The 12,433-nt window shown below is 35.3% G+C and overlaps 2 protein-coding genes and 3 non-coding genes across 5 annotated transcripts in view; 2 read left to right on the top strand and 3 right to left on the bottom strand.

Annotated features, from left to right (window-relative positions):
* Positions 1-3,073, bottom strand: part of LOC128206520 (zinc finger protein 768-like) — a 17,473-nt gene extending 14,400 nt beyond the window's left edge. The window contains exon 1 of the mRNA XM_052909055.1: positions 2,833-3,073. The gene's annotated coding sequence lies outside the window, so the exon portion shown is untranslated. The remainder of the gene's footprint in view (positions 1-2,832) is intronic.
* Positions 3,074-4,454: 1,381 nt separating this feature from the next.
* Positions 4,455-4,526, bottom strand: Trnaq-cug (transfer RNA glutamine (anticodon CUG)). Its single transcript has one exon. It is a non-coding gene; the product is annotated as a tRNA-Gln (tRNA).
* Positions 4,527-5,022: 496 nt separating this feature from the next.
* Trnaq-uug (transfer RNA glutamine (anticodon UUG)) lies at positions 5,023-5,094 on the top strand. The gene has a single exon. It is a non-coding gene; the product is annotated as a tRNA-Gln (tRNA).
* A 5,130-nt stretch (positions 5,095-10,224) lies between these two features.
* On the bottom strand, positions 10,225-10,297 carry Trnav-aac (transfer RNA valine (anticodon AAC)). Its single transcript has one exon. It is a non-coding gene; the product is annotated as a tRNA-Val (tRNA).
* Positions 10,298-11,537: 1,240 nt separating this feature from the next.
* LOC128204926 (neo-calmodulin-like) overlaps positions 11,538-12,433 on the top strand; it is a 363,327-nt gene continuing 362,431 nt past the window's right edge. The window contains exons 1-2 of the mRNA XM_052906327.1: positions 11,538-11,754; positions 12,258-12,341. Of these exons, the coding sequence (XP_052762287.1) occupies positions 11,538-11,754; positions 12,258-12,341 (301 nt within the window). The remainder of the gene's footprint in view (positions 11,755-12,257; positions 12,342-12,433) is intronic.

Here is a 12,433-nt window from a genome sequence, read left to right as displayed (position 1 = left end):
GGTACAAGAAAAGCCCAGTCCAAAATGGTCCAGTACGAGAAAAGCCCAGTCCAAAATGGTCTGGTACGAGGAGGGGCCAGTCCAAAATGGTCTGGTACAAGAAAAACTCAGTCCAAAATGGTCCAGTACGAGAAAAGCCCAGTCCAAAAGGTTCAGTACGAGATAAGCCCAGTCCAAAAGGGTCTGGTACGAGAAAAGCCCAGTCCAAAATGGTCCAGTACATGAAAAACCCAGTCCAAAATGGTCTGGCACGAGAAAAGGCCAGTCCTAAAAGGTCTGGTACAAGAAAAGCCCAGTCCAAAATGGTCCATTACGAGAAAAGCCCAGTCCAAAAGGTTCAGTACGAGATAAGCCCAGTCCAAAATGGTCTGGTACGAGAAAAGCCCAATCCAAAATGGTCCAGTACGTGAAAAACCCAGTCCAAAATGGTCTGGTACGACAAAAAGCCAGTCCAAAATGGTCCATTACAAGAAAAGCCCAGTCCAAAATGATCCATTACGAGAAAAGCCCAGTCCAAAAGGTTCAGTACGAGATAAGCCCAGTCCAAAATGGTCTGGTACGAGAAAAGCCCAGTCTAAAATGGTCCATTACGAGAAAAGCCCAGTCCAAAATGGTCTGGTACGACAAAAAGCCAGTCCAAAATGGTCCATTACAAGAAAAGCCCAGTCCAAAATGATCCATTACGAGAAAAGCCCAGTCCAAAATGGTCTGGTAAGACAAAAAGCCAGTCCAAAATGGTCCATTATAACCACTAAAATGTCACATTGTTGAATTTGACTGCAATTCAATAAACTTTTCTAGTTCAATACATTTAGCTGTTTTATATCTACTTTGGGTACTATAAACTTAAATACTAGTGATCAATCTGTCCGCTATTTTTCACTGTTTTGATGCATTTTAGCATGTGTTTATTATATTCCATTTAAGAACCCTTACAGAAACAATCATTGAGCTCCGCAAACTATCAGACTGAATATACATTCTCGGAATGGGCATTTTGCAGTAGATGCTTCCTGGTACTGGACCGTCTCGGAAGTGGTCCTTTTTGGCTCGTATTTGGCACAAAAATCCCATCTGTTTTACAACTAATTCAGCTTTCAGTATTAATAAGAAATAAGGCACTGCCTTTGACTGGCTCTCGCTGGATTTTTTTCTTCCTTTTGAGTTTTTTTAAGGTCTGCTCGCGCCCAATAATGGCTGCTTTATGGCTTGGCCCCGTCATCCCTAAGTTCGATTTAAAACAAAACATGGAGGAAATTTAACCCCATCGGTTAGTGGGGTATTCGTCAGCGTAAGTTTGGATCCAAAATGCCGCCAGACCTGTGACGAATGGCAGAAAGAGTGGACAGTACTAAATAATAGGAGTTAGAGGTAAGAGTACACCCGCTATTTGCTTTAAACGAGTTCCATTTGTTTGCTTCTTGTTGGTCACATGTTAAAATAATTGCATGCAGGCCCGCAGTCATTCCAACATGGCGAGGTGTTAGGACCAAGAGCATTTTTTGATATTTAAATGAAAGAGGCCGTCTTATGAACGGGCATACGATCAAAGATATGGTAAGATCAGGTATGTTAGAGAAACAGAATCTCGGGCATTTTCTGTCTATATACATTCGCCTATGATAGTGATGAAGGATGACCGTAAATAATCATATTGTTTAGGTATGTGAGTTTAATAAACTAAGTTTCCTGCATGTGATCAAATATTGTAAATTTCTTAAAAAATTGAAATAACCTGTTGAATTTTACATCAAAAATATTATTTTCAAATATGTTATATATAAACATTTCAACATCGTCCCACCCCCTTTCCCACCACGTGCATCAAGAAAATATTGGTTAAACGTGTTCTTTCGCGAATATAAGGTCATGTACGTATAGTATTACTTTGTTGTATAAACCTATTAACTAGGTAAATGATAAGTGAGGCTTAAAACTTTTTTACATCAGTGAAAATCAATCCATGCGGGTTTAGCCTATTTATGTGATCTTCAATAGTATACAGATGATATACATGTAGACTTAATAGTTTTAGTGATATTGTTTTTAAGTTTTTGGCACTTTAACTATATAAACGATTCAATTAATGTAGATACGTTGTTTTATTTCATAAACTTATGTATATTTGTGAAATGCTTAATGAATGATGAAGTTATTTCTTAAAATCTACATCCCTGTACATTTGTTTGAAATATGAAACAGCTAGTTTTAATTGATTAAAATTAAAGGTAGTTCATTTGTGCATAGCGGCCTAGACAAATCCCCTCATTTTATATTCCATTTGTCTTGCCATTTTCGAAGTGTTTTTTTTTAACAATATTTGTTTAAAGTCAGTGTATAATATTTCGTTTTATCATAATTAACGCCTTTTCCTCAGAAACAACATAAAAAGATAGTTTAAAGTTTAAATGCAAGGGTGATTTTGTTCGTCTCAGCATAAATTGTTGGGGTCATTTTATTCATGGGTTGATTTTGTTCTAGATGTACGTTAATTGCTTTTCTTTGAATTCTCTGAGATATATAACGCACAAAAACACTTTCAAACAACGAGAAAGTAACCTTGAAGTTTTATTAAAAAAAGCGCGTTATCTCTAAATCTGTCGCTGCTAAAAATTCAACGTTTTGGTGATGATCTATGTCAAATTTTGGACTACTTTTACGCATTAGTTCGACATGAATGAGACGCAAAATTAGTAATAACAAACGACCGACGAATCATATCATTGATACACATGTGTTTTAGTAAGATAAAGTTTCCCTTCTAGGAACACTTGATATCAAATTTTTCGAAAGGTCAGGCAATCGAAGGTTAATAAAGAAAATAACACCCACCTTGGTCCGAAAAAACTCGAAAAACGTCGTTTTCCCAAATTTTGCGTTCCAGCAAAATGGCGACTTCAATCGTTCAATCCTTGTTCTTCAAACAAACCGTGATGGTTAATGCCTGCTGTCTTGTGTTTTAGCTGAAATTCACTTTTTATTCACTTATAGTCCAAATATGGCTACACCATGCTTTAATTATTGTGATTGTAGTTATTAAAAAAATGATGCGCACTAATATTCACAAGTGCGCATGCGCCCTTGATGGGAGTTGAATTAAGAGGTTTGAAGTTAAGACCATTTTCAAGTGCTTTCGCGTGTCCATTTCTATATTTAATCAAAATCATTTGACTTTATTAGTGTTATATTTAAGAAAGATATATATTAATGTACTAATTGCATGTGACCAGTAATGTTGCGCAAATATACTTCCAATATTATACATGTTACAACCAATAACGAGTTTGCTTAGTCATGACAAACTTCTCCATTTTATAATTTTATTAAATTCAAAGTCGTGCATTACGTCATGTTGAAAGAAATGAAGAAAACAAATGAATCACCATTTTATAAGTCAATTACAAATATGATTGACATCTTCTTTTACAGATGTTTTTTTTATTGATACAGAACATTATATATAATTATAAGGACTGACAATATGCTCATGCGAGTGTGTTTTTATTTATAAGTAATTTATAAGTAATACATATTCACCATGGGGAACGTTTCCATCTTTCGAGGATTTCAATAGTATTACTGCACTGTTGAAAACATCCCCTGTAGGTATATGGATGGATTTGGTCCTATGGGCCCTCTATAAGTTTTGACGACACGCCCTCAGCATCATAACTTTTGTAGGACTAATTTTTTTCTTCTGAAACCCCTCCCGTTCAACATTTTTTAAACAATAAACCTATGCTTTTAACACTGAAACGGTTTCAAGTCTACGGAAACTTTTTTTCAAAAATCAGTGTGGCAAAATGAAGTTAATGTAAACTATTATGACTAATATTTAAATGTGTTGGGGAATTTACATACAAACATTATATATTGTTAAACATTAGTTGAGATGAACATGGACCTAGTATGTGTTTGTTTTACAAAATATCGTCGATTCTTCTTTGTTAAGAAACAGTTGCTTTTGACTGGCTCCTGCTACTGCTGCTGCTGCTGCTGCTGCTGCTGTTCTTATTGATGTTGTTGTTCATGCTGCTGTTGCTACTGGTGCTGTTCCCGCTGCTGTTGCTGCTCCTTCTGATGTTTTCTTCTTAACTACAACGTTGTTATACAAACATATACTTGTATACATTAAACTCAGACAATAAAATCCCCTACTTAAAATAAACAAGATAACCTCTATTTTAGGAAATATACTTGATATACTGGATTTGTTTTCTGATTTCATTTAAAGTTCAGCTCATGGAAATATAATTACAATGTACATAGTTCAAATATGTTTTAAATCTTATTCATAGGATAAGAAAAAAACTTTATTTCATAGCGCCTTAAACCTTTTCAGCTTATTTTTTTGTTTCTTTCAAGTTTCAATTATAAAAAGTTAAATGTAATATTCTAGGGTTTGCCGTTCAATTTCAATAACTAAATAAGCATAAAAAATATAAAACAAAAGAAGGTCCCGCCGAGATTTGAACTCGGATCGCAGGATTCAGAGTCCTGAGTGCTAACCATTACACCACGGGACCGGCCTGGCAAACGCAATTTTGCAATAGTATATATAACCAATACAGGTTAAGAGCCTCGTTCTCGATAAATTGGCCTACATTAGAAATCAGTTATTTATATTTAGAACTGTCAAAATTGCGGAAACGCCCATCGTAAATGTAAACAAAGACATTTGTAAATAAGTGGGTTTTACGATAATCATTTCAATCAATTAAGTATGATTAATCCTAGTATTGTAAAATATTGGCAAATGGTTAATTAGATAACAATTGATTTGTACATTTGCATTTATTTTGATTCATTATGACCATTTATAAAGGCCTTTTTTGATACGATTTTGTTCACATGCTTATAAGAGAGTAATTTTAATGCATAAAATGAAAAAAAAGAAAAACCGCGTATAACCCATGGTATGAATATGGTTAAAACATTAAAATAAGGAAAAATCTTGTGAAATTGCTATTACAATGTCCAATAAGATTTATAAATAATATTTGGGAGCAGTTATCAACAGCTGGTCCTGTGGTGTAATGGTTAGCACTCTGGACTTTGAATCCAGCGATCCGAGTTCAAATCTCGGCAGGACCTCTTTTTAAAAAAAACCCAACTTATTTATTGTTCATCCCTTTTCAGTACTTTTGCACATAATTAAGGAGTGCACAAAATGTCCCAAGCCACTTACACATGCTCTTTACGCTATTGGTGACCGTGAAATTACCCATAAGCTCAAATCTCGAAAATCTTTGGGAAAGAGGTGGGGGGGGGGGGGGGGGGGGGAGTCAAGAACACACTAACCAAGTCAGCACTTAACATTGCAAACAGACACAACTTGAGCAAACAATTAAAACGCAATAATAATAATAATAATAATAATAATAATAATAATAATAATAATAATAATAATTCTGTACCAGTATACTTCACAAGTTATATACTGATTAGGTGAAGAAATATATTTGTTTTTGCTTCCAGTTCAAGTCATACCCCCAATAAATAGGGTAGGTAGGTAGGTCGGAAAAACTCACTGTTTTTATTTTTTAGGCAAATTGTTTCTTGAGATTTATCTGCTACCAAATAACATAAATTTTATGCATAAGAACACATTAACCATCGGTTTTAGTATCTCTTCATTTTAAACTTTGCAAAAGAAAAAAATCAAACTAATGATAAAACGTATTTCTTAAGGCAATAAAAAGGTTAAAGGTCGGGGCAAAAAATAGGGAAGGTCGAGAAACCGGAAACAAACAATTTTGTTATTCCGTAGAGAAGTTGCGCACCTAAACGTGTGCATGTTCATGTATATAAGGCTACACGTACAAGTAATGCACCAGTCAATTGTTACCACGGTCCCCTAGGTCCGGGGAATAGCGGTGACTGACTTTCCGTCAAGCCAAGCCCGGGTTAAATATCCGCCTTGCGGATACGAACTGCTGGTAAAATCCCTGCCAAAGCCAAATGCCCCCGCACTCCAGGGATCCTAGGTAAGGCAAAGCCCCCGCTATTTTTGGCGCGAAGACAAAACCACCGCACTCACCTGTCACTGCGGGGTCACCTGTAAGGTAAACACGGCCCATTTACCCGGCTATCCCCGGTATACACCCGGAGGCTGTGGGGGTACAATTGACTGGTGCATAAACGTGTCAGTCGAGTTTAACAATCGTTTGTAAACCATGTTTTTAATTGGTACTTGTAGGATCGCTGATACCCGCATAAATCACTTCTCTCGTGATCATGTGTATGTAGGTCATTCCAATACTGGACAATGTTCACATACCTGGGTCCGATTTCACGAAACTTTTTAAGTCTGTTTTAACACGAGTAAGCTAAGCTCACTATTTTTGTTCTTCTATCATTTGTGAAATATTTACATTTTTGGATTTTTTAAAACTTTTTTTATTGAAGTTGTATGTCTGATGGTAGTGAAAGACTATATTTTTATTTATCTAAACATAAGGTATAAACATATTTATGTTTATAACACAGTAATATAACAGTATGATAAACAGTGTTGTTATAGAGGGTGGACAGTATTATGTTGAATTATTAATTACGGATACAAAGTGACTCTTTTACATAATTACGTATGATCACCATATCAGTAAATCTTCATCATTAAACTTACTTTGACGAGAAATTCCTACGAAGGTTTTACTTTTCGCTCCTGGCAACTTACCTACCTCTTCTTACCCAAAAGCTCAGGTCCGAGTAAAACATCTAGGTTTATTATCTTTTTAATCGGATCGACCAATAAAAAAGAAAACACTTTATTGCCGGTGTTTACGATTTTTGCGCATTGCGACAAAATTTCAGTATAAAATGTTGAATTTCTTACAGAACTGAATACTAGAATTTGGATACATAAAATGGTAAAACCTCTTTAAGTTTATATAATGTTGTTTTAAATTCATTATTGAGCCATAAAATCAGTTATTCTTTTAAAGTAGTTCACATATATTTTATTTTTTAGGTCATTATCTAACATCTTGTACAGAAACCTTTATTCTGATTACAAAAAATATTTCCTAAATTGTTAAAGACAAATCGCATCTTGACTAGATGTTTGAATTTCTTCATGTATTAGCTGCATGTTTCCATTCGCTGACATATGCATTGTTTTATCCAGATTTATTTTCTTTGTCATTGGGTAAAATGTGATGTCCGATTATGAAATAGTTTATCAATATAGAAATTTCATTGTGACATACTGTGAAATCATTTATATTCGTTGGCATGAAATTTCGTGGTTTGCCGAAAAATCACAATTTCGTGGGTACTTGAATTCGTGGTTTAAAAAAAAATAAATAATCGAAACTGCGATCGTACTAGATCGTCTGCATTATCTCCAATGCTGGCCCGTGATTTCCCAATCGGAACTCCTCGGCTAGTATCAAGTCTATCTCGAAGCTTGTCGGAGATGACCGAGTTGTTACGATTGTCTATCTCGAAGCTTGCCGGAGATGGCCGAGTTGTTACGATTGGTGATTTCCGTCTTCTACGTCACTCGGTTTATGACACTCGCTAAAGTGGTACGACACGCCAATTAGTGCATATACCCATGTCAATTATCGATTTAAATGGAAATTAAGGTCAAATAAGAAGATGTACCCTGATCATAAATACAGATAGGCGAAGCCATTGAATGCAAATTAAGAATTTTGCAAACTGTGAAAACACCGAGAAGGTCCGTATAGTTCAGTAAACAATCCCAAAAGATAGCTGATGTGTACATATGCAATCACTTTTGATTATCATCTCATTTCAATATTTATTCACACGTTTTTGTTAAATGAGTATATTGAACGCGTTGTTTAGTACATTGTCACGTTGGGTGCACAGTAACCTCCAATGTAATCGAGTTATTATTTCATTAAGGAGAAAAATCGAAAACTGACACTCATCATTCACATGAACAGCACACGTTTAGTGCTTCTGTCAATTGGTTCATAAAACACATTTAATTGGTTTACTATTTTTTAAAGGCAGATTTAATATATTGACAAAACAATGATAGTAAGATATACAATGAAACGGATATTTACGCTGTATACTGCGGCCTCTGTAACGAATAAACTAGAGTGTGTACATAATATGGCAATTGAAAAACTGAATAAAGGGTCTATATTTCGTGGGATCTTGAATTCGTGGATCACCCAACCCACGAAAACAACTAACATTAATGCCCCACGAACATTAAAGATTTCACAGTAATCAAGAATGGCGCAATCATGACCATCTATCACTGTTTCAATTCGATATGGAAGCAAAACCAATCAAAGTATGATCTTTCAGTAAGCAACAGTAAGTTCGTGTCGTTGGTTTCGGCGGTGATGTATGCATGTAGAGCAAGTCATATACATGTACGTCAAGCTTATGTTTTTGCATTATTATTTTTTTTACATTTTTGCATAGTTATTTGTACTTTTGCTTAAGAATAGAATTGGCAGCCGGATGCCGAAACAAGTAAGTAAGTATCATATTGAATTGATAAATATATTCTCTGTTCTATTCATCGCGCGTGCGAAATTACTAAATGAAACTTTGGCGGTCGTTTTCATCATAAGCGTTCTAAATGGTTTAACCAGAGACATTAACGTAAACACTATGGGGTTTTAATTGTGCTCTCCGTTTTCCAGGCGGACAATCTAACCGAAGATCAAGTATTTGGTGAGTTTTTTTTTGTTGTTGTTGTTTTTTTTTTTTTTGTTGTACACGACTGAGAAGTAAGTGTTTTCGAATTATGCATGCTCAAAGCTGTGTGTAGCGCTCCATTTTTGACGTTTCTGAAACGAAGTGGTCCGCAAATGCAAGATATATCTAAATTTTGCAGCACAGCTAGACATGCAGAAAAAAAGTTTGATATAATTATATAGTTTATAATTATTAATTATCTTATTTATGTATATAGTTATGTCACGTGTATAAACAGCACCATATTTGACTGAAACTGCCAAAAAAATAAGCCAAAGTTACTTGACTACATGATCCTAATACTGTCCATTTTCCTGTACTAAATAAAGCACCTAAGAACATCCAGAATGCACCAAATTGCACCATAGTTTTCAAAATTTTCCGAGGGGCACGCCCCCGAACCCCAAGCCCAAATATGAATCCACATAAATAGAGGTCTAGCTACGCCTCTGATAGGCACATGGCACGCGGGATTGTAACCGTTGAGGCAAAAGTAGGTGATGGGATTATGTCCGGGGTGGGGATGGGGGGGCGGGGGGGTACCTTTAGTCTCAGTCCAAAGCGTATGCCAGCGGTCATCTGTCTTTTTTCTTGTAACTTATAAAACACTGGCATGAGACGATAAAGCAGTGAAGACGAAAATAAAAGGTTAAATGGTACAGGGAATTTAAAATTGGCGGTGGGTCCTTTTTAAAAGGAAAGGCAATCCTTTTTAAGGAAACACTTCAAATAGGCGTTTATATGATTTGAAGCAGTTAATTATCATCCCTTTTAACTTAAAATTCCATCTTTCAAATATATTTTGTCAAGTTATCAAGTGATTTAACAAGTGAATATCGTCAAATACTTTTAAAGCGATACTGTTTCATATCATTTGACTGGAAATATCAAATTGAACATTGTTCTGCGTTCACTAAGTGGTTGAAATATTGCGGACAGGAAATTATTATAAATACTTCAAATACTTCAATTTCAACCTTTTGTTCGATTTCCTTAAATACTAGAGTCGTTGTAAAGGATAGTCTGAAGTGTGTTTTCGGTAGCCAATTGTTTAATAAACTAGAAAACGAAAAATACAAATGAAATCATAGCAATGGCCAGCGTCCGCTTTCATCTTATTGAAAACCCCATACAAATTACGCCGGAAATAGTATCATCATTTATAAATATATTTTTTAAAATCATAAATATATATTTTTTAAATAGTGAGGATAACCTTGATTTTTTTTTATTTATGATGTCCTACAAAATGATAATTCCACTTAATAAGGAAGTGCTTAAAGGGTATTGTGCTAAATTGTTAACTTAAAGTACTGAAAACGAATGTTATTTCTGTCAGAGTATAATAACTTAACCTTTGTTATCTTTCCATTTATCCTTTAAAATGTTAGAAAACATCACCAAAATACACATTGCAGAATTTTTTTTAATATAATTACAATGCATAGGCAAAATGACCGTTTAACATTAAATAAATCAAAATATTTGGTTCTAACATGCAATATTGTAATTAAAATACAAAAATATGCCTGATTCCGCTGGGGATTGAACCCAGGACCTTCCGCGTGTTAAGCGGATGTGATAACCACTACACCACGGAATCAGTTGTAAACCGGGCAGTAAATATTATATAAATAGTCGGAATGACATCAACACGCACCTGCTCATTGGGCGGTTAACATATACTAGTTTAAAATAACAATGTAGCTCTGACGCAGTTGCCTCCCTTATAATTTTCAAATTATTTAAAAAAATACTTGTGTGGCCAATTTTACCAACTTATTACGTTCAATTTACACGCGATAATGAATAAAAACATGGTTATACCATTTCACGTCATTGGCTTCTTTCAATCTTTCCAGGTTTTGAATTTGAGTTGTGTCTGATTTCAAAGAACAGGCTGAACATGCTGGATCTACTTGATGTACATTTTAGTTAATACATGTAATTATCTTCATTTTTTGGTACTTCTTTTTGATTTGGTCACTTCACGAAAACATTGTGAAAACGTTCAACAACTTTTTTTTATAAGAAACGTTACGTTTTTGTTTTTTTGAAATTCGTATACACAATTTCCTTCAATGTGATATATGAAACGCCTTTTATCGTTTAGTGACAACATTTAAAACGACAAAGCACATTTTTTCATAATCTCTTTTGTTATTTTTGGGTTACTGTAAACTAAAGCACTGAATTTCTGTAGAAGCTGTGTTGTGTTTTAAATGAAACAAGTCGATGCTCTATTTTGATAAAGCTATTTTGATTTTACAGATTCTGGTTTTGATTTTCGTCGTTGAGAATAAGGGTGTTTGTGATTGCTGTGGTTGCAAACACAATGTGATTTGGATAAGCACGTGCCCCGTCCGTTAATTATAATACAGTCGAACCCCGTTGACTTAAACTCGCTTGGCTCGAATTCCCCGTTGGCTCGAACTAGATGTAAGAGACCGAAGGGAAGCATTCCTAATTTCTATGTCTATGATGTACGTTCCTCTTCAGGTTAATAATAAACAAATATGTGGATTTGGAAACCGGTGACCCCATATTATTGTGTATTATTTAAAATCGGTTTGTGTGCAGAAAAAGGAATAGAAAGATAAAAGCAATAATGAAGATGATAAAATAAACAAAAATTGCATTATAAGTCATATTACGATTTCAGTTGAAATAAAAAGCAAATAAAGAAACTGAATTAATGAATGAATCATTACTGTATTTTTTTTTCATCTTTTATTTTACTTATAAGTAATCAGCCATCAAATACCTTTCAAATGTTGCTAATATTTTATGATTTCACCAGGCGTCAAAACTAAATATCGAGGTTAATGAGATTACAAATGAAAATGATCTTAGTAAATATAAAGATAGCTGAGATTTCCACTGAGACCAGTACATACAAATGGCGATTCATTTCAGAGTTCAAGGAGGCGTTCAGCCTGTTTGACAAGGACGGCGATGGAACCATTACCACCAAGGAGCTGGGAACGGTCATGAGGTCCCTGGGACAAAACCCGACTGAGGCCGAGTTACAGGACATGATCAACGAAGTTGACGCTGACGGTGAGTCACGTGGAAGTTGTCGTGTGGTGTTATATTAGTCACTTGGTGTTAAATAAATCATAGTGTGTTACGTCGTTACTGGGCAGATCCCGAATAAGGACGGGCCGCAGGCATGATCGACGAGGTGGTCACGTCATATGTGTAGTAAGCACGTGTATTCTAGTTTGGCACGTGATGTTAGTCAAGTGGTTCGGATGTCAGAACCCGTATGCCCGGCTGAAGGACGAGAAGTCACGATGTGGTTTAGTGTCTCACGTGGACAACAGGGGCGGATCTAGGACCAGGCATAACAGGGTGGAGTATACGTTTGACTTGGGTGAAGACCCCCCACCCCCCAGAAATGGATGCGCCCCTCCTCTCTTGGAACAACCGCTTGTGAACAAATTAGGTTTATTTTAAGGACTTTTTGGACATTGCAAAATTAACATACATGTACTAAGAAATAGCAAAGATCCTCGATGTGTTTCGACTCATGCACAACGGGACAACATTGCTTGTTTCAGGAAACGGTACCATAGATTTTCCAGAGTTCCTGACAATGATGGCCAAGAAAATGAAGGACACTGACAGTGAAGAAGAAATCAGGGGTACGTTTACATTAGCTTAAAAAGAGTGACAACATCAGAAAAAGTCCATATGTAATCGTACCATGACTGATATATATTTATTTTAGATATAA

Source organism: Mya arenaria, chromosome 10, assembly GCF_026914265.1.
Source record: "Mya arenaria isolate MELC-2E11 chromosome 10, ASM2691426v1".
Lineage (NCBI taxonomy): Eukaryota > Metazoa > Mollusca > Bivalvia > Myida > Myidae > Mya > Mya arenaria.
The sequence above is the reverse complement of the archived record's forward strand: the minus strand, read 5'-3'. Positions and strand labels throughout refer to the sequence as shown.